The sequence below is a fragment of the Silene latifolia genome, chromosome 4 (genome assembly GCF_048544455.1).
Source record: "Silene latifolia isolate original U9 population chromosome 4, ASM4854445v1, whole genome shotgun sequence".
NCBI classification, from domain to species: domain Eukaryota; kingdom Viridiplantae; phylum Streptophyta; class Magnoliopsida; order Caryophyllales; family Caryophyllaceae; genus Silene; species Silene latifolia.
In genome coordinates this window covers 10,783,747-10,806,656 of record NC_133529.1, presented here as the reverse complement: position 1 = coordinate 10,806,656, position 22,910 = coordinate 10,783,747, and the positions used below count along the sequence as shown (strand labels likewise).

Sequence of the window (22,910 nt, the reverse complement as noted above, 5' to 3'; positions counted from 1 at the left end):
GCAAACCAATTAAACAACAACCTACACGAGAAAACAACTGATCTCGCCACGCCCATAATTTCGAACCCTTGACACGGCGAGAGGATCGGGTTTATCCAATTAAAAGAGCAAACTATAACGCAGTATATGGGTTCACAAAACACTTAAGGAGTACAAACAAACCCGCCACTAAGACAGCTACCAAAGCATCGTATCTCAACAAAGGGCCAACAAATAGATCAGTTTAATACCCCAGCAAAATCTCGGCGATAAATACTAAACATTCCCCACGCCACTGCCTAAAAAGACAACCAACAATACAAAGTACAAGAAGCGTTAAAAAACACAATATCCACAAGTCCACACCACACCACCATTGATTCTTATTCCCTTCACCCCCAACCAAAAGAAAATTAGAGAACAACAGAATGATCCTTAAAGCTTAAACTCACAGTTCAATAATAATAACAAGCAAAAGATACACAGCACCCAGAAAACGGCAAAAATTAATCACACAAAATACCAAATTTATTGCATAAAACTGAATCCTAAGGCACAATAAACAATCGCAAAGACAACAAAGATAACAGCTGCAACTGCAATGTTCAGTAGATGTAATATCAAAGTAATAAACACGAAACCAAGGAAAACATATGGAAACAAATTAAAACAGGAAACCATCAGCATATAGACACCACAAGTAAATCAGTTCAGTTTGAAGATACTACAAGTACCTAAAAGCACATAAACAGATTAAGACAATTTACCGAGAAGCAGGCCAAAATTTATGGCTGCGCTATAAGCTACAAAGGTCAGCGCCATAAAGCCAAACTCCAGGAGACAATATCAAATCAATAAACCATCAATGACAACAACACTACAACACTTGATCTCCAAATCAAGACCTAGTTACAATATCCTAAACCCTAAACAGAAACAATTCACTCGACAAAATAGGGATCTAAACAAACTACGAAAATCGAGTTCGCAGAGCATCAACATCGTAACCCCGTAACAATAATAATAACGAAATAAAATTGAAATAAACAAAAAAGATGGGATTAAGAGTAAATTAATACCTTGGAGAGTATGTGAGATGCTGGGTTTTGCTTAGGGAGTTGTATTGAGGAGTGAGGAGCAGAAATTGGATGAGAAGTGGTGGAGTAGAGCGTTAGAAAGTATGGGAAAAGATGTGGTTGTGAGTGAAAGAGAGATGGAGGGCTGGGATTACAAGGCTGAAAAATCAACGGCAGTGGAGTGTCTTTAGCAGGTACTATTCATTGCTACAGTATAGCAACTCCTCTCTTTTTAAAGGGTAAGGAATCACATCACATACAAATATAATTAGTTTTTATTGGATGCACATGAATATGGATACATTGCCAGATTGGTTTGCCTTAAAAGTTTCTTTCACTTCTTTTTCTTTTTCTTATCCCCTACCAATCACAGCATCGGTTAGGCCTTATTCTTTTGGACTTAAACTCTCTGAACTGAACTTAATTGAGCTGAATTGAACTGAAATAAAAGTTAATTTGTGAAGAGCGCTGAACTGAACTAAATGAAGCTGAACTGGACTAAACTGAACTGAAATGAACTGAAATTAAGTCCAAAAGAACATGACCTTATTAGTCTTCGAGTCACAAATTATGACAATGAAATGTGATTATTTTATAATATAATAATTACATTTTTTTTTTGTAAAATGGTCACATTTGTCCGTTACAAATAAGAATTTGTAATTCGTCATCGCCAGTCTGCCCTTGTGTCGTAGGGCAATGTCGTTCGTATTTTGCTCCACATAGTCAACATCTTACGAATATAAAGCTCTTTTGTTTCAATAATTCAATTGCGGCATTGCCAAGGGCCCAAGAACACTATACTATATTCTTTTTATAAAGAAAAGAAATTAGGTTTATTAATTTTAATCTATACTATATTAGAGTGTAACAAACTTATTGTTAGGGTTAAGTGTGTGATGAGTAAAAATGATTGTCGAGTATTAAAGCATCTAGTTTGAACGAGGTAACAATTCTCTAAATAGAACATAATTTAGGTTTATTCTATAGAGTATAACAAACTTATTGTTATTGGCATAGTAAGTGTATGATGAGTAAAAATGATTGTCGATTATTAAAGCATCGAGTTTGAACGAGGTAATAATTATTCTTTAAATAGATAACAAAGTTAGTAATAATTTAAGAATTCTCTTAAAATTATAATGCTTCGTATATAGTTAAGGAAACTTAATAACAATAATAATGACATTTGAGATCATTTCTCCACTATAATGAATGTAACTAACTGGAGGGAATCTCAACCTACGAGTACGACTCATCATCAACAATTTATAACTACTTCACTATTAGACTATGTATAGTATAACTTAGGGGGGGTTTAAAAATTCTAGCGGAGGTGAATTGAAAATGACATAAAGTAAACCTCGAAATTTTTTAAAAAAATTAACTAAGAAATTTGAAATTTCCAATATCCAGCGAGGGCGACAGCCGTGTTACCCCATAAATCCGCCATTGAGTATAACAAAATAAAACACGTATATACCACTTCGACGATAACGTGGCCAATCATTATTAGGCTTTTCGTAATTTCATATCTCAGTCATTTCTTTATACTTTCGTTTTTACCATATTATCTCTAATTTAATATACATTTTACACTCGTATTTAACTTGGTCGATCCACCCAATCGCGCCTAGGCGAAAATTTGAATGGGAAATTCCAATTTAGATATCTAGGGTTTAACACTCATTCTCATTGAAGACGGACACTTTTCGTCACAAGCTGAAGACGGGCTAAATATCGGCATTTTAACAACAAAATGTGACCATTTTAATGACAAATTATTATAGCTTAGGAAATTGTTCTGGTAACTTTTTAGGTAAAATGGTTACATTTTCGTCTTAAATGGGTCACATTTTACCCCGTCTTCAGCTTATAACGAAATGTACCCGTCACAAGCAAGACGCTTTGAGGTTTTAATTAAAGTGAGGGAGTAAATTGAGTTATATACACTCTGCAACAGAGAGAGTAATTTCTTTTGGTTGGGTAGCACGTAAATTTCTCTGAATTCAAAACCATTAATGCACTTGCCTAGCTACTTGAAGATACAATTTTCATATTTTTATGACTATCTTTGCAAAAGTCTGCTCTTAAAAGTTAAAACTAACAGTTTCAATAGCCTGTTTATAGCCAAACGTTTATATTTTGTAACCTTGTACGTCTTCCAACTTGAATGATTTGTTTGCCTATATTTGCTACCACATTTAATATCATCTTAGTAAAAATTGACCTAATCACTTTTTTTTGTGGTGGTACAATTAAATTTATAGTGTTATGTTTCGAAATGTCAATGTGTTATTGGTAATTGAACATGCATGACCTTATATATGTAACATAATAACCGTTGAATCTGTTAGTCGCCGTTTCGAACTACTATGACAGGGGTGTTGCCAAACAGTATTCGTTATCTGAATGGGTAGTTAAGGTTTTCTATTTTGCGCCTTTTAGGTCTTTCTATACCGGTCTTAGAGAATATTATATAAACTCTCATAAACCCTAGCAGTTATGCATATCATAACAATCTGAATCCGAATCTGTAATACTCTTTAATATCTATAAAACTCTCCTCTTGCTGCCTTGTGGGTGTAGCTAACATACCGTTATTAAACCACGTAATTTTGCGTATTGCCTTCTTTATCGTTCTTTATTTATTTTTTCGCGTCTGTTATAACAATAACAATTGGTAATCTCATTCAATCCAAGGTAAATAAATACCCACGGAACTTAAACACAAATAATTTATTTTCATGTTAAAATATCGCATTGAAAATCGTACAATCAAACGGAAAGAAAACCGATAAATGGAGGGAGTAGAACTATTTTATTGGCTCCCAATTAGTAGACATGTCCTCTTTCAAGGGAGCATTGGATGAATGACGCAATGCTTTGCAATGCAGTGATTTTTAATACTAATTGTGCAGAGTTGTACATCAAGATTCGAACTTAACCTCTTAATCAAATCAATCAACTCTTAATTTATTAACAGCAAATTAGGATTAGCATCAAAGTCTACCAACAAGATTTGGTCATTAACTAACTAACATTAAATGGAGTAATTTAATAATACTCAAATCCAATTGTAGTTAACGCAGCAGCAATGTATAATTGTATTGTCTGAAGATGGTGGCCTGGCCTGGCCTGCCCCAGTAGGATAGTCACCCACCAGACGCGTCGTGCCCAAGCAACGTGCATGTACAATTCTACAAAGTCCTACCAATTATAATTAGGTCGATTAGTAATTATTCGTCTAAGTAATTTGTTACGACTTATGAGTTATGACTTATGAGTAGTCGATGAGTACTATATCTACTTGGAGTATTTCATGCGCGTGTTTCATTTATTTGAAGGTTTATATTCGTCTAAAAGAATTCATACGTCATAACTTAAGCCTGTTTTATGATAGGGAGTACGCTCCAAAAACCCTAGCCGTACTATCAATATGAGTAATAAGTAAGGTAGACTAAACATTCCATTGTAAGAAAAGAAGGCAGGTTTCGGCGCATCTAGTAAAAAAATAAGAAGCTCTTTTCTTTGTTGTCTAAAACTATTTAAGATCGTGTCCCAAGTTCAGTGCAGATTACCAGCTTATATTAGAACTAGCCCCCGTTAGTTAAAATTCTTTTTTCAACTTTACTTTATGATATTAATTACCCGTTCGTCCCGGTTGAAAATTTTCGCTTCCACTCCCCCCTAAAAGCTAATCCTAGCACCGCCACTGCGTAAAACATGCTGGACTCCACCAACAACATGACTACTATATGAGATTATGAGCACCATTCATATGTGTCTTCTAGCAAGTCCATCTACTTTCATTTATGATCTTGCTTTTAGAGCTACATATACTAGCTAGCTTGGAGAGAAGAGAACATTATCATCCTCTTTAAGTTTTTGGCCATACTTATCAACACATGCATTGTCCCAAATACATGTTTCTTTTAAACATGGAAATGACCAATATCTACATTCATACAAGTTAGGAGAAAGGTATATTATTACAATGTTGTTACATGACATGCAATTAGATCAATGTCCCTACTTGCATGTAGGATCAGCACGCAATATAGTATGGTATGTGGGAAAGCTAAAGCATGCCTAGACAATTTGGATAAACTCTTAGAAAATTATTAGAGTATACCCTCTCTCGGAAATTGTTATCTATTTCATTTTACCGATGTATTAGTCAATATTAATATATTTTCAATTTTAACAATTTTTTTAGAAATGTGCAAATAGATGAAATACTAATAATAATTAAACTATTTTATATTATCTCTTAATTTTTATAATTTTTTTAAAAGTAATATATAACAAATGATCGGGATGAAGGGAAGTATATACGAGTAGTTAACATGTGGTGTTTTGATAACACTCAATTTTGTTTTGGACGTTTTCCTTTTTTTCCAACCCTTTATTAGTTTTGCTGGCATTCCCATATTATTGGCAATCATGGTTTGGTTAGCTTGTTTTGATATATATATCAATAATTACAATAATGCAAATAAAACAGCAATTCACTCTTTGAATTCTTATATTATTTGTAATCATTTGAGCTAAAAATAGTCCTAATATTTGGGATTTTTTTTTTCACTTTTAATAATGAGCTTGTAGCTCTAGTAATAAATAATCAAATTTAATTTCTAGTACTCGTACTATATTTTCATAGGTATGTAGTTCTGCAACTCATCATACATGTTTGGAAAAAGCCTCATTTTTTTTTTTCAAATTATTACTCATCCGTATCTATTAAAACTTCAAAATCATACTTCATATCTGATAGAAGAATAAATATTACTCCGTATCTATTAAAACTACAAAAACAAAATCATACTCCGTATGTGGAAGAAGAATAAATATGACCTTACTTCTAGTATGAAGAACAATTTTCTACTTTTCTAACTAAGAAATAAAAATACAATCCCATCGAAATCTTTTACAAACTTATTATTCATGACGGTGTTCTAACATATGTCCTCAGGCACACGTTAATAAGCTAATTAAAGATAGACTTTTTTAAGAATATATTAGAAAAAATTGATGTAGAAACTCATTTTACTATAATTAATAATTTGTACCAAAAAAAAAATTATAATTAATAATGAAATAATATTGTAAATCTTTCTCTAGTTAGCTTCTTTACTTGTTGTGACCTAAGAATACACGTTAAAAAAAATAGTTAACCAAACCTTTTTTTTTTTTTTTTTTTTGCATAGTCATCACATGGTTGTATTCCTTCCTTGTGTTTCTTTCAATTAGATTATTCCTTAATATCAAAGAGGAAAAGGAGATGAAAACGTTTTAAAAAGAAAAGAGAGAATAAACCAACAAATAAAGAAGCCCTTTTTAATTAGCATTCAAATGCTTTATCTTTTCAATTGGTTTAATTTGTTGCTTCTAATTTAATCCCCTACTATTACTTTTACATGTGAGTTTGGATTGTAAAGTGAGCTTACTTTATGTGTATAAGAATATTTAATATTGATTTTTTAAGGATAAAATGTGTAGGCTTTGATCATCTCAACTTCTATAGGTAGCTCCATCGTGCATTTATGATTGTAGTTAGCTCTATAGGTTAGTAAGTATAGTAGTAGTAGTATTCCCTATAGTTATTTGGCTTAATAGAGTCCATGTTGCTACATCAATTACTCTGTAAGGAAGATCCGAACCTCAAACCTATAATATGGAATTACTGCTACATACAACTATACAAGTACCATTTACGTCTTAATCATTACACCGTTTTCGTTTCAAATATATATAAAAAAAATGTATGGTTTCTGTTCCGGGTGTAATTCCAGAGCAGTGTTGTTTACCACGCAAGCTTGGTGAATGGATGTCCTTCCTTGCCTTGACTCTTCCTCTCGGTCTTTCCTGAAACGATGAACAAACTGAGGGCTCGGTTTTGCACCGAGCGTACTCACTCCGACGCTCAAGTCAGTGAACTTAAAGGGATTAAGTTGTATGTTACTTGACGAAGTATATTGTAGAGAGATAAGGGAGATTATACCAGATGAATAGTGAGTTTTAGCTAAGATTCTGAATCCTTAACTCAATGAGGGTTGAGGAGTATTTATAGACTTTCACCTTTTGTCACGTAGTGGCCAAGTGGTCAAGTGGCTAGCAGGTGGAAAGATTGATCTACCCTCGGCCGAGGGACCCATGGCAGGCCGGCGGGCCCTGTTGACTCCATGCCGAGGGGTCTTGGATATGAGTACGCGGATATGTGCCCCGGCTGGCTAGTTGTCTCAGCCGAGGCCCAAGAGACAGGCCGGCAGGCTGCGTCGGTTAGGCTGTCTAAGTCGTTGACTTGCTGTGGATATCTTTGACCTTGCTCAATATGTTGACTTGCTGTGGATATCTTTGACCTTGCTCAATATGTTGACTCGGTCAGCGGGTGCAGAATATGCCCCATCAGTTTCAAATACTTTTTTCGATATCATGAGATTGTGTATGTATGAGGAACGTACATACCCAATGAAATACGTTAACTTGAGATAATAGAAAAATAATAATATTAATAATCGGTAACTTGAATTTTCAATTATATACTTGTTTTTTGGTATAAGCTAAGATTATTTTTTGAACGGCAACAAAATCATATGTTGTATATAGTTAAAAGTATTTTTACAAGGGAATTTCAAAAATAACTACTTCGTAATAATTATTGGTCAGCTGTTAACTCTAATAATTTGACAAAGCAAAAATTCATCATAGCCGTGTAACTTTTCATTTCACAGTAGCGAAGATTATTAAGAGAACTAAAACACTCATATGTGTATTCGACAACTTCAAATCATATGAGGACTAAAACTCTCTTGTTGTCATTGTGCATGTTGTTAGCTTAGTCTTCCTTAATATAAAAGTATTTGTTTTAGTATTAAAATTAAAATAGGTTAAATATCATTTCATTTAAGATAAATTTTTTAGACATTTTCCTACGTACTATGTATATTTTATTCAGACTATTTCGCCTGTATTAAATTAAAGACGTATACACCTTTGTCACATTCATATTGCGTAGACAATGATGGAGATGTTTAAATGAGGTGGATGCAATTTTGCAATGATGTAACGCCCGAATGAAGACCTCATGCCTTGTTGCCGGCTGCCACATTAACCAATTATTTTGATTATTATACGATTATAAGTTTCTGTTGCCACATTAACCAATTATTATTTCGATTATTAAAATGAATGTATACAGTCTTCTCTTTGCTTACTATGTTGACTTTTGAATATACCTGAGGCTAGTAAGGTATGAAGCCATCTATGATTAAATTTCCAAGTGCTTGCCATCTACAACATTTGTTGGCAAGTATACTTTTCTTTGTCAACTTTGAAGCACTCTTGTGGATTTTCTTAACTAATTAATTCATTGAGAGGTGAGTGGGAAGCACATTAAAGAGTACATTTACTAAGTGAGTAATTGCACGTGTTGGGTTCCTGCTGCAGCTGTGTCCACAACTCATAATAGTACGATATTGTCCGCTTTGGGCCAAGCCCTCACGGATTTACTCTTGGGCTCCTTCCCAAAAGGCCTCGTACTATTATATTTTGTAGACACTTATGATCTTCCATTTTTATTCTACGATATGGGACATGAGTTTGCACCCTAACAGTAATCTTAGTGATTAAAGGGATCTTGTTGAATTTATTTGTTAAACCATCGCAAATACACTTTTCATTTGACGATATCAATATGCATTAGTGTTTAAGCTAGAAAGATGGTTTTTCTTTAATTCTTTTTCTCGAGTAATAAACAACTAGGGTAGATCCCGTGCTAAAGCACGGCTTTTTTAAGATTTTGTTATATAGAGTGATTCTCAATTAAATTACTTGCATAAATTAAATATACTTTTAATTTATTATTATAATCTAATAAATATAAATGTTTTATTAAGAGGTAATATTATATAAAATATAATTATAAAAGATCGGAACCATTACAATACTCGGTACTTATTTGGATAGTACCTGACCATTATAGTACAGCCCAAACAAAAGTCCCTAACAGAATCAGGATATTATAGCAATTGATTACGTTAGTTTTTATGTAGCAAAGATTTGGGCAAATTATAGCAATGGATTATGTTTGATTGGAATCAATTTAGGTTTTATTTGAAGTAATAAATAATAATAAATTATTATATACTAAAAACCGCAATTGATTAGTTAGTTTTTATTTAGCAAAGATTTCGGCCCATGTTGTGTTAAGTAGAGAAGGCCCAAATTTAGGTTAATAATGTTAGGCGGGAAAATTTGTGGAATGGCCTAATCATTTAGTAAATAGAGGATTTTTTGATCGTCAATTAGTTATTTTATGTTAAAACTAACTCTGTTTTAAAATGTAACTATTTTCTGGAGTCATAAATTTTCTAGAGTAGAGAATCTTAATTCTTAAAGTATCTCTATATTCAATTAATTAACATCAGGGGAATTATAGTTAAAGTAGTACTCCGTCCCATTTAATAGATTCTTTATACTTGATTAAAATACTCTTCAAAAAAAAAAAAACACGTAAAGAATATGTCGAATGGGAGAGATAATACCGATTACCGATTGATCATTTGATAATCAAGAGATGAAAGTGTGGTCCAAGGAGTTTAATTAATGGTGAAGTAGTACTTAAGATACTCTGTTATTACACATAACTATATATGGATAACAGGATAAAGTTATTAAATAATGTACAATTAACAATAACAACTACATTAATTGAGGTAATAAATGGTTATGATTCATCATACACTGTTTTGTGTTACATCAGATTAACCAATGCATGCAAGAGTTGATTAATTTTGTTGTTACTTGTCTTAGTTTTGACTCTTTAACAGATTTATGGATTACATTGTTTATAGTTATGATAATGGGCTGTTTAATCTGGTTAGTGCATCTCACGTGACCAGTGGATGTTATATCACGTGGGTACAGATGGTACAACTGTCTTCTGATCCCAGCCATTTGAGACGTCTAACGGTCTAAGCCGCAACTATGAGATCATATCGAGTTCAATGTTAATTAGTTAGCTCAATTATTTATAAAGGGTTTTTCTATCCCAGGCATAGGATAAGAAACCCAAAAGGGAAAGAATTAATGATGTTTTTATGGGAAATTGCAATATCCTATCACTTTATAAGAAAAACATCATTAATTCTTTCCCTTTTGGATTTCTTATCCTATGCCTAGTGGGCATAGGATAGAAAAACTGATTTATAAATTATAATTTGTTAAAGAAAATTCAAAGTTTTTGGGTCCAATTGGATGATAACGAAACAATATTGAGAATCTTTGGACTTAATTTTTAGTTTTATAAGTTCAATTTAGTTCAGGTCGATTCAATTTTTACTGCTTATAAGTTCAGTTCAGGTCAGTTTGGATCAGTTCAATTCAGTTCAATTTAGCCAATTCAGTCCAAAAGAATAGGGCCTAAGTAATCATATGTAATAAAATTGTAAATCTATAAACTATTTTTTAACCGGATAACTCTCAAATCGAATTATTCTTTGGCTCAAAACTCAAAGTTTTTTCCAGCGATTATTACCTTTTCTTAAAAAAAAGAAAAAAAAAAAGAAAGAATATCGAGATAGTAAGTGAAACCGCAAGTATTTAATTAATGTTAAAATATGACGAATATGTTAAAGAGGAAATATTATTTTAAATTTTTTATGTCTTCGGCAATCCATTTACAAGCGAGAATTTAAATATGCAACCGATAATATTCAACCATGGACCAAGATACCATCGCTAGGATATTTTGTGGATTTTATTCTCAAGCTTGAAACTTTGGAATGAAGCAATTTAGAAGAACTTTAATTCAAATACCAAATAACTGAAAACAAAAATATAAAATTACAAGTGTTGTTATTTGGATCCTATGTAAAACAAACAAGGCAAACGAAATAATAATTTAATTAATTAATTAAAGATGGATGTCCACTTTTTGTGTATGAGTTGTTAGTAGACCTCAAAGATGGCCAAGAAATGGCCAGCTTATATGCGATTGTCACAGTTCGATTTACAGTCTGCACTCGATTATGAGTGGGAGAATTAAATTAGTACTTTTAATTACTAAATAAATATGTAGTATGTAGTGTGCTAGTTGTGGTGTTTTTTAATTATAAAGACATTCTATGTTAAGTATAATGTATTTTAATTGGCCTAAATCTAATTCGTATCGCAAGGTAGCTCAATGGTAAACGGAATTTTGTCAATTGACCGATAAAAATTGCACCCAATTACCGGGAAAATTAACTTATATAAGCGTTATTGTTAGTAATCGTAAATTATCGACCCAAATACTATATACATTTTCGCTTTACAATCTGAGATAACTATTTTTTATATATCTCGGTATGAAATACTAGTTCTATGAAAGTACTTTTAGCTATGGATTTAACGATAACATTTCATCGAAAAAGTTTGAGTAACTTATTCCTTATATGTTATCACTTACCATTAACTATATTCTACACGGTCTTGCAACAGACTGGCTCAAAAGAGAGATCATAGAAACCTACCCTAGTGTATACATATAGTCGTCTAAGTTTTTTATATTCATACAAAAATCAAGGGTATAGTACAAGCAATCGTAGATAACCAAAATGGTGTGGCATTATTCTTTTAGACTTCGAGTCTATCACTCCTAAAAAGGATGGTTGACCTGGCATATGTGGTTTGCAGGCTATCACATATACTCGAAGTTTAAACCAGTGCACACTAAAACGTAACGATTGCGAATTCCCTCGTCATCCAAAATAAAAATTTTTTTGAAATAATGGTCAAAAATAAAATATTTGTCGTTTTGGGTCGGTTTTGAAAATATTTGTCAAAATGGTGTCCACGTAGGCTCGGGATTTCTAGACCTGAAACACGCCATTACTAATGGCGTGTTTTGTGAAGGAAACACGCCATTAGTAGTGGCGTGTCTTTACAACAATTTTTTTCAACTGACTGAACTTTAAAAAAAAAAAAAAAAAAAAATTACATAAGACACGCCATTAGGGGTGGCGTGTTTCCCCTCCGAAACCCGCCATTCCCAATGGTGTGTTTGTTTTAGTCCATTTTTTAATGAAGTTTCTTTCCCTACTCATTATAAACACGCCATTGGTAGTGGCAAGTTTTAGGTCCAGAAATCCCGAGCCTACGTGGACAACATTTTGACAAATATTTTCAAAACCGACCCAAAACGACAAATTTTTTATTTTTCACCATTATTTCAAAAATGGATTCAGAAAAAAAGCTCAATTTTGAAGTCTTTTAAGAAAATAGAAAACCAGTCATTAAAAAGAATTTGAAGGACAATGAAGTGGGCTTTATGTAGATGAAATGGGCTTTCTTGAGATCTACAAAACTAAACTTTTGGGCAATCAAGTAGTAATTCTTTAAGACCTAAAACAGTTCCATCTTTATCGAGCCCACAATAAATGAGTCAGTCTTTTGCAAAGTAGTAAGGAGTTTTCTGACTATTATGCGTTCTGTTTTGAGAACAAAGCCATTTTGTACGTCTCATTTTGGCAGCTTTAATCATTTAATTAAGGAGTTAATTGTGTTTAATTACTAACTTAATGGCGTCATGTTTGGTTTCACACGTGCAATCCGACTAACTCACTTTGTGTTTAAGGAAAGGAGATTTATAACTTGCTAATCAAACAATCGCTATTCGACAAATCAGAAAACAGTCATGTTCACTGCATTTCCTACTGGCTAAATGAGTGAAACTGCGCATATCTCGAACTCGATCAAAATTCTTTATGTTTACTTTTGACACGAATCAAGGATTGAAAAGACATATGCTTTAAGAAATACAAAAATGATATACATAAAATGAGAACTTAAGAGGAATGACCAAGACACCCAGGTAAGAAAAACGTAAAGAAAACGTAAAGAATTGACCGGGATAAAGGGAGTGTTGACTTTTCTCCCATGGCAACTGGACAATGAAAAACGACGGTAATGGTCTAATGGGTAATTTGTAAGTCCCGAGTATTATTCCGTGAAATATAATCATATCACGAGTACAATTTAAGAGACATTTTCCATTTTGCTCAAATACAGACTAAATCGAAAGATATAAAGAGGGTAAATTTTAGTTTCATATTTTCTAGGAAAATTTGAACATATCAATTTCTAACAAAAGCTATAAGCCGCGATGTACTCTGAAATTACATATGCTTCTAAATTTGAACCGGTGCTAAGAATACAATGTCTAGGATATACAGCTAACATATTTTTTCACAATTGCAAAGAGTGCCTGTTGGGGACTTTCTCTTACTCTACATTTCAACTTCTCAGTGTAGCTTGCGGACGAATAGTTCTATTCGACATTACGATCCAAGTTTTTTGGCCTTCTTCTTGGTGGTCTTGGCAAGGGCATCACATATCTCCCTCTTTCGTTTTGAGTTATTATTGACATTGTTATTGTTGTTCTCGCACTTCTCGTTATTGTTGTTGTTGTCGGCAGCAGTGCTTGCTAAAGGCTTGCCTTGCGCTTGTAGCGCATCTTTCACAAAGAATTTTAACCTCCACAGTGTAGATTCACTCTGCAGTCAAGTCAGTCGGGATTATTTTACCATTAATAATATACCTAGGGTTAATTTTGAAGGTGACGAGTCAGAACTCAGAGTACGACACACAAAACTAACCTGACCCAAATTAATCCAACTGAAACCGAAACCGAAACCCAGACCTCAGAAGAACCACCAAAGCAAACCCACTCAGAAAATGACCTTCGCCAAATTGGCTAACTGAAAACAAAAACCTTTAAGGGTGTGTTTGGATTGAGGAATTTGGAGGGAAAGGAAAGAGAGGGATAGTAGGGGATTTAACATCCCTTGTTTGGATACCAAATAAGGGTGGAGGGAAATAGAGGGGGAGGGATTTGGAGGGAGCCATCCCCTCCTCTTAAGGCAAATCAAAATCTTTCCATGGGAAAGATTTGGAGGGAAATTGTATCCAAACAACCACATCCCATTCTCCCTCCCCTTCTCTCCCACCCCTTTCCTTTCCCCCTATCCCCCTATCCCCCTCCCCTCCCTTTCCTTCCTATTTTTCTATCCAAACAAGCCCTAAGGTTGATCCCTCCTATCCCTTCTCCCCTCGCTAAATTTGGGAAAGGAAGGGAGGGGAAGGGGAGGGGAGAAGGGATATGGTTGTTTACTTGTTTGGATACAATTCCCCTCCAAATCTTTCCTATGGTGGAAAGATTTTGGTTTGCCTTGGAGGAGGGAAAATTGATCCCTCCATTTCCCTCCTACCCAATTTGTTATCCAAACAATGGATCTTGTATCGTTCCCCTCCCCTCCCTTTCCCTCCAAAACCGTCCATCCAAAGCTCTGTTTGGACATGAGAACTGGAGGGGAAAGGGGTGGCAGAGCTATAGTCAAAGAAAGGGATGTTGTAGAATTCTAGGCCAAGGCCTTGGTAATTCTGAGAGCACGGTTGGCGAGGGAAAGGGGAAGAGAGAAGGGAAAGAAAACAAGGGGAACAGGAAGAGCAATAGGCAACGGAAGGACGGAGACAATCTGCCTTGTAGGAGGGAAACAAAGGATTCATTTTCCCTCCCCTCCAAATCCCTCCACCTCCATTTTAATATACAAACAAAGGAAATTATTCCCCTCCAAATCCCTACACCTCCACTTTAATATCCAAACAAAGGAAATTATTCCCCTCCAAATCCCTTCGCTCCAAATTCCCTTACCAAACAAATGGTAATAGCCACAACTTGAAAATGACCGACCCAAACTCAATAGCAATGTTAAAGCTAGAGGGGTAATAGGTAATTTACCTGCGCATCAATGTCAAGGTCGACCTCTTCAGCATTCACTATGAACCCAGGATTACTCTGAGCAACAATCTCTAGAGCTCTACTCAGGTCATCAGTAGACAGCCGTGTTAGAGCTGTACCGAGCTGTCTTTTCTCTTCTGTAGACATTTTCCTGAAATTGGATTACAATCAATTATAAATCAGGTAATAACAGGATGTTCGAGAACTGTCAAGTGTTACTTCACCTTGTCGTTTGGGAGATGGAACGTGAACAATATTATATAACAAATTCAAAGCATCATTCAACATATGAAAAAAAAAGATGTTCAATTCGCTGTTCATTGGTTTATCTAGGTGAAATGTGTAGTCCGAAAATTGACAAATCAAGCTCAGCAAATGCAAATCTATTGTCTATAGACTGTAAGCATAGAAGTAAATATATATAACTCATGAAATGGAATTATCATCCGAGATATCAGAGGTTTGCAAAAATTAGTGGAAAGCTATTTAAATAGTAAATACAGAGTCCGGTAGTTCAAAGATTGATTACTACTTCCTTATTCACTGGTTATATATACATTTTTCCTTTGACGTTTAGAAGGAAATTTGAAATAAATGTCCTTTAGCTCAAGCTTCTAAGCTCAAACTCTCAAAGAAACAAAATGCACAAGAGAATATGCTCTTAAGCCCATTGCAATGTTCAACTGTATAGTAATAATATAGCAGCTTAACTATGTTGGTGCCACCTAAATATATACGAGTATAATATCAAGATGCTCTACAGCTGAAGCTTCTACACTCAGAGAAACCAAATGACCAAAAGAAACTTTAGTCTTCTGTTGGATAATTGTATAGCCCGGGATTATGGTGGAAGATTATGCATTGTTACAGGGTTTTTTTGTCAAAAACTACCTTGTATTTAGGGGTATTTGTAAAAAAACTACCTTATATTATTTTTCTTGTTTAGACTACCTTTGTTTTCTCATTTTTTGGTCAAAAACTACCTACGCTGTAAATATGGCGATATTTGGTCAATTTAGTGACATTAACCTATCTCACATGACTTTCTTAACATCAAACAACAATGATCAACTGCGTCCAAACCAAAATTTAACTTCAGATAAGCAAAATTAATGAATTTCACATTTCAATAATAACTACAAACATCTACTAAAGTTTAGCGTAAGTACTTTATGACTTCCCAAAATCGGGCCTTAGTAAGATTAAAACATAAAAGAGTCATGTGAGATATGTTAAAGCCGGAAAATAGACCAAATATGTCTAGATTCTTAGCGTGGGTAGTTATTGACCAAAAATAAAGAAAACAAAGGTAGTTGAAAACAAAAATAATAATATAAGGTAGTATTTTTACAAATACACCTAAATATAAGGTAGTTTTTGACAAAAAAACCCTTGTTACAACTTACAATTAAGCTGTCAGTAAGAATTTAAGAAAAACATTATATGTCACGGCTGATCACGCTACCATGAAATCATGATGATAATTAACTAAGATATCATAAATTAGACATCCTATATCAGAATTCAAATGACAAAGAATAGTAGCCTCGCAGATCAAAAAAACTGCTGCATTTTATAAAAACTATACATAATTAATCTATCACAAGGGCGTGGATAATTTACCTGCACCTTTGAACCAAAGTTTCTCTGAGCTCTTCCAGATGCATGTCGGCTTCAAAAAGCTGAAACAAAGAATGAGTTCTTATAATTTAATTTTTTGGTCCCATTTCGGCATTCATGTTATTCCTATGTGACTTAGTGCTACAAAAATATCAACTTAGTAAAGGTCAAAGTTGACACTAATCTACCACGATAATCAAATTGGGGCAATTGAAATGGGATGGACCGATGGAGGTAGTCAAACCAAAAAGTCACATTGTTTTTTATCAATGGCAACAGAAGAAACACTGTGGCTTAAAGCGTAACGGATTAGATACAAAAAAATGTTCAAAGAAAAATTAAACGGTATTCATCTACTCTGGCCTTAGTCAAAACAATCTTGGAAGAGCATTCAGAATTAAAGAAAAATTAAAACGGTATTCATCTACTCTGGCATGATGCGACAACCCCACACTCCAATAAGCAGTCTAATTCTCTAGTCTCTAGCTGATGAGAATTTTAAACTGCTTTTTATAAATGATCAAGAATGTTATAGAGTATATGTTGTTACTCTGGGAACACCCATTCGGTGCCTAAGTCAGCAATACATTTCCCTTTTTTTTACGGGGTTCCGGTGAGAGTCAAGGATAGTGAAATGGTCTTCTGGTCAAGGAGGGTTGAGGCATGAGGTCCATTTTCAAGTTGAAAGGGGAAGACGAGTTAATAAATATGCATTGTAATCAGAAAAACTACCAATATCAGCAGCGGGATTGTGGCCTTATAAGCAAGATAAATACTTTCGCCATCGCAACTGTGTTTCACTTTACTTTTGCACAGTTTTTACAATTACTAATTTACTTACAAGACTTAAAATTAATCTATTTTCTTAATTAACCCATTATTTTATCCTCCTCCCATTAAACCCGGCCACCCTTCCCCTACCGCTGGTCCAACCAACGCTTTGCCAAAGAGCGCCAATCTCCCACTCGTCACCTCCTCTCTCTCCTTTACTTTCTTTTTTTCTTTTTCCTCCACTTTCCCCCTTCTATCCTCTATCACCCCCACAACCACCTCTCTCCCCTTGCAGCCCACCAGATTTATAAAGAAGAAGAGAGAGGGATGTCAATATGTGTGGCTGTGAAATTGGTCGATTGGTTGGGAATTTGTGACATCTGTGAGCGAGGAGAGAGAATGAGGGAAGGGTTAAGGTTAAAGTCAGGGTTAGTGAATGATAATTGTAACAGTTACCCACCTCCCTTGAGGACATTACCGCCATATGGGAAAACAAAAGAAGGTCGGAATTAGTGGGGGTGGTGGATAGAGGACATAATGTTAGTTACCCACCTCCCTTGAGGACATTACCGTCATACGGGAATAATAGTTGCTTCACTGCCTTCATTTTTCGTACTTCTCTCATTTGCTGAGCTCCATCAACTCCGATCCAAACAAGCTCGTAGGCTTAATAACTTTTCAAAAGCTAGCAGATTCTGAGCAGGGCGTTTGAAGTTTGAAAAAAAAAGTCCAAGATGTCCTAGAATAGTACGATTTAGAGTTTGGGGATGTTTGTCAACTTTAAATAGAGGCTGGGGAAGTAGACCAAGCAAAACCCATAAAAGGTGTAGTTCACTTGAAATGTAAAGTGGTCCATCATAGAGGCATGAAGACGAGGAGCAGATGATAACTTATAGAAAAGATACCATGCACAAACATATGAAAATTATCTATAAGCAAAAAAGATTTCCCTGGTCACAACTCACCTCGTTACTTATATCTCTTGCCATTTTTGCATAAGCGGCCTCCTGAGCTAATTGTACATTCAGCTGTACCTCAACTTCCTCATCGTCGTACCTTCTCTCCTGCAATTGTACACAGATTGTCTTGGTAATGTTTACACCAAAGGGGAAATTTATGAAGAACAGTTTTAGCATGGATGAGAACCTCACCTCTTCTATAACTTTAGGCAAAAATTGTCTCCATTTGTCTTCGAATTTTTCCAACAAGGTTTTCGCCATGACATGAAATTTATTCGTTTCATCATTGTATTTCATAGCATTTTTGAAAACCAACCTTACATCACTATAAATCTCACGAACATGTTTATATCCACTACCATCCTTAGCATCCATTTTTTTCTTTATCGTGCCGAAGTCCATAGGCTTTTCAATAATCTGGTTGAAACAAAAAGCAAATTTAAGGCATCAATTTTCAATAGCGAAGCAAAATATACTTTATGGGCAACATAAATGGAGGAAACATTTCAATCACCCAAAAACCCTATAGATGATAATTAATGGTCATAATTCTTTCAAAACTTTAACATTATGAGGGGAAGAGGCCTAAATAAATTAACAAAAACGTCAAAAAACATAGTAAATTAATAAGAATAAGATTTGTACCTCATAATAATCATTTAAGCCAAGCCCTTTAACATCAACAGGGTCCATAAAGGGCCATGCAAACTTGTGCTTACTGATCTAAAAGCCAAAAACACCAAAAACCCTGAATTCAGCACATTAGAAAAGCGAAGACTTTGAAGGAGTTCTATACAGCAATTAAACACGTCAAACCCCTAGAAGAAGCATTTTTACCAAGCTATTTGAATCCTTGAGAACCAAGTGAACCTAAGCTAGATTCATGAATTTTTTAGAACTCCCAGAGTACCACCACAGTTTTTCTCAAAAGAAACATGGGATGGGCTAAGACGGTCATAAGGTTTATGAACCATCAATGTGTCAAGGTAAACAAATAAAAGCGGGAAGGAAAAAAATAAAAAAATATATAAAAATAAAAGGAGGTAAAAAAGAGCAAACGAAGAAAACTGAATGCAAAAGAGAAGGAACTAAATGAGGCAAAACCCCAAGGAAAAAGAGGAAAAGAAAGTGTGTAAAGTGTAAGCACAACAATGAAGTAAATAAACAGAAACGGGGAAAACATTAAGAAAGAGGGCTAAGAGAAGATGCAAAGGGGAAAAATAAGAGTGACTTTTTAACCAAAATGAGCAACAAATAAATGTCAAGACTCAAGTCCACTTCCACAGAAATAGCCACATCAGACTACAAATCAGAGCACCCAAACAACATCCCAATATTGATCATAATTTATTGGGCTCCTGTTTATCTACACAATGGTATGAGGAGTTACAAGAAGGGTACAGGTTCACATCATTTTAACCGTGGATTGAAACACAAGCCTCTTAGTTACCAGGAGCTGCTACAATTGCTTCAGCGGTAAGCTGCTATTGAAAAAAAAGTTCTTAAAGAGAAAAAAAAGTTACGAAACAGTTGGAAATCCAGTTGCAATTTGCTTTTATTGAGTTGAAGTTGCCTTTTCTAAGGATATTGCCCCATAACTTCAAACTCTCAGAAAGGCGGAAACTGATATTTTTTTTCATATATTCTTCACGAAAAACACAAAAAATGGTATATGAACAATATGTATGCCAACACAATCATTTGTATCTCGTAGCAAATTTCATCCCTGGCAAGCAGCAAGCTAAAGAAAAATTAAACGATACTCATCTAGCCGCAAAGGGGCCTTTTAACATCCTATTTGGTCATAATAATCTCACGGACTCAATATCCCAAGCGGAGACATATAAGGGCCATGAAGAAAGTGCCCAACAAACCAAGAATACACCAGGTGAACCGTGAGTGCACTCATAATAAGGATTTAGGACCATAGACAATAATGAATGGTGTTTACACAGCTACACAACATCACCCCGGAGCTTCAAAGACTCCTACCTATGGCAGGGTAAGGGGGTTATATGTTCACATCCTTAGCCTTGCGTTGTCAGATTCCCGATAATAGAACTGCAACAACTAACTAATACTACACAGAGACCAAGAGACAATTAATGTATAAAACATAAGCAATTATCAAAAGCGACCTGATTTAATATTGTTCCAAACTGGCGTATTAGCTCTTGCATTCTTTTAGTCGCAATAGTTTCTTTACTAGTTACATCTTGCTTTTTTCCGTTAGCAACAAGTCTTTCCTTATCCTTATCTTTCTCCTTAGACGCAGATCCGCCTCTAGGAGTATTTGCTAGCTTTTTACTGTTGTTGACGTAGAATTGATCAATCTCAATAACTCTCTGCTCTATCTGCAAACAAAACAAATGCACTGATGCTCAAAACCAAAACAAGACATTCATCGCATATTTTGCAAAACACAAGTCTTGTTAAGGACCTTCTCTTTCAGATCATATCTGATATCTCCAATGCTCTCTCTAATAGAACGATCCATCAATTGATTTGGAGGGAAATGAAAGGAGGGGGGAATAGGGGATTTAAAATCCCTTGTTTGTATAGGAAATGAGGGTGGAGGGAAATGGAGGGGGAGAGATTTGGAGAGATCCAATTTCCCTCCTCCAAGCCTAATAAAAAACTCTCCACAATAAGCAAGATTTGGAGGGAAATAGTATCCACACCCCATTCCCCCTCCCCTTCCTTTCTCTCCCTTTCCCTTCCCTCCTTCCACTTCCCCTCCCTTTCCCTCCACTTCTGCTATCCAAACACACCGTTATTTATTACTCTACGAGAGGACAAGGTAAGAAAATGTAGAAAAGAGAAGGTCAACATAAACACGTGTCTAACACACACAATCATAATAGAGTTAACATCCAAAAAAATCACGGTATTTGGGCAAAATGAAGTGTTGAAGTGTCCTAACTCGTATCTACATTGTCTAAGAGTAATGAGCCATTCTTATCCGCCATCCATAGCTAGCTAAAATTGATTAGAGCATTCCGATTCGACAGGAACAACATAAACGCTCGAGTCTGATGGCGAATACGGGACGTATTATAAATGAACTAACTCCTAATCCTAATTCCGCTGCCATTTTATTCCCTTGAGAAAAACAAGACAGAAACAGATTCTTTCGCTTCCGCGAACGTATCAGAGCCGTAAACAAGCTGATTGCAACAATTAAAAACGCATAAAGAAAGGAAGATAATCGGATAAAACAAACCTTATCGACTTGAGATAAAACTTGATTAACTCGAAGCTGGTATTCTTCCAAACCAATATCACCCATTTTCTAATTTCTTTTATCTAAAATAACAGTCTTCCTACAAAAATAAGCAGGAATATCAGTAATTACTAATTAGCATAACAAAGAAAGAAGCAGAAGAGAAAAGAAGAAGAAGAAGAAGAATATAAAGAGAGAGCGACATACCAAATTGAAGAAGTGAAGGAGAAACATAAACAAATAAGATAAAAGAGTGGGTTAGAATGTGTGAGAACTGAGAAGGGGAATCTTGGAAACAAATTGAAGGAAAAGTTGAGTTTCAATTGAAAGACAAAGTAACTCCAAAGTAGAACAACTGAACAAGTGAAGTCAAGTGTAGTCGGTTCACTTTGATTTACGGCGGCGATGTTTTGCTGCTGCTTTTATATTCTTGTTGTTGCAAGAGATTTTCTAGTCTTCCTTTTATACCAACTTCCATATTCCAATTTTCTAGTCTTCCTTTTATACCAACTTCCATTTTCCAATTTTTGGGATACCATGTGTTTTTTTACGGGGTGCGAATGTGCGATGGGGGTAACACTATATTTTGGTAATACTTTAATACTTTATAAAAAGTGATGGGATATTCTCAGCACCGCACTGCTCAACATATCAACATATCGAAGCGGTCAAAGATATCCACGCTCAAGTCAACGACTTAGATGTTTAAATCTGACGCCCCGATCGGCCGTCACTGAGTCTCGGATGACAACCCGCCAAATGACACATACCCGCGTACTCATATCCAAGACCCTCGGCGGTAAGTCAACAGGCCCGCCGCCGCCATAGGTCCCGCGGCCGAGGGTAGATCGCTTTTCCACCGCTAGCCACTTGGCCACTTGGCCACTACGTGACAAAAGGTGAAAGCCTATAAATACTCCTCAACCTTCATTGAGGAAAGGATCATCCAACATATACACAACTAAACCTAAATACACTATTCATCTGGTATTATCTTCCTTATCTCTCTACAATACATACTTAGCCAAGTAACACAACTTAATCCTTTAAGTTTATCGACTGAGCGTCGAGTGAGACGCTTGGCACAAAGCCAAGCCCCGCCTGCTCATTGTTGCAGAGAGAGGCCGCGAGGAACGATAAACACAAGAAGGAGAATCCAACCAAGGACATCATTCTACAAGCAACGGGTGGCAACAATACTTGCTCTGGAATTACACCCGGAACAATTGGCGCCGTCTGTGGGGATAGACACTAGAAGCTAGTCACATTCATTCCCAAACAAAAACAACAAAAACCCACCCAAAAAGCTAAGAAGATGTCGAAACAACAAGACGCAGTCGTGACCGACGAAACCGCATTCTACCACGATGATACTTTCAACAATTATGGAGTCGTGCAGCCCTCCACCGGCGGGGTAATCCAACCGGAGTTCGGCATGCCAATAATGCCGGACACACCGCTGCCAGCCAACCAGGTCACCATCATGGGACACGTGGTTGACA

The 22,910-nt window shown here is 35.3% G+C and overlaps 1 protein-coding gene across 2 annotated transcripts; it reads right to left on the bottom strand.

Annotated features, from left to right (window-relative positions):
- Positions 1 to 13,126: 13,126 nt before the first annotated feature.
- LOC141652909 (transcription factor GTE1) lies at positions 13,127 to 21,898 on the bottom strand. Of its 2 annotated transcripts, none has more exons than XM_074460523.1 (9): positions 21,616 to 21,898; positions 21,409 to 21,508; positions 20,324 to 20,539; positions 18,831 to 18,908; positions 18,378 to 18,602; positions 18,192 to 18,290; positions 16,459 to 16,517; positions 14,836 to 14,986; positions 13,127 to 13,591 (listed from the first exon to the last, which is right to left on the bottom strand). In XM_074460523.1, exons 2-9 carry the CDS (start codon positions 21,472 to 21,474, stop codon positions 13,376 to 13,378), a joined length of 1,110 nt encoding a protein of 369 aa, XP_074316624.1. In that variant the 5' UTR covers positions 21,475 to 21,508; positions 21,616 to 21,898; the 3' UTR covers positions 13,127 to 13,375. The 2 variants fall into 2 exon arrangements, with proteins under 2 accessions (XP_074316624.1, XP_074316625.1); XM_074460524.1 differs by having other exon boundaries at positions 21,409 to 21,504; positions 21,616 to 21,702.
- Between the last annotated feature and the right edge of the window lie 1,012 nt (positions 21,899 to 22,910).

Excerpts from the sequence above, each read along its gene's own strand:
- LOC141652909 (XM_074460523.1), bottom strand. The coding sequence starts at position 21,474 with ATGGGTGATATTGGTTTGGAAGAATACCAGCTTCGAGTTAATCAAGTT. Across the intron at positions 20,540-21,408 it reads TTTTATCTCAAGTCGATAAG|ATAGAGCAGAGAGTTATTGA; the intron begins GTTTGTTTTATC and ends TTTTGTTTGCAG. Across the intron at positions 18,291-18,377 it reads TGCCTAAAGTTATAGAAGAG|GAGAGAAGGTACGACGATGA; the intron begins GTGAGGTTCTCA and ends GTACAATTGCAG.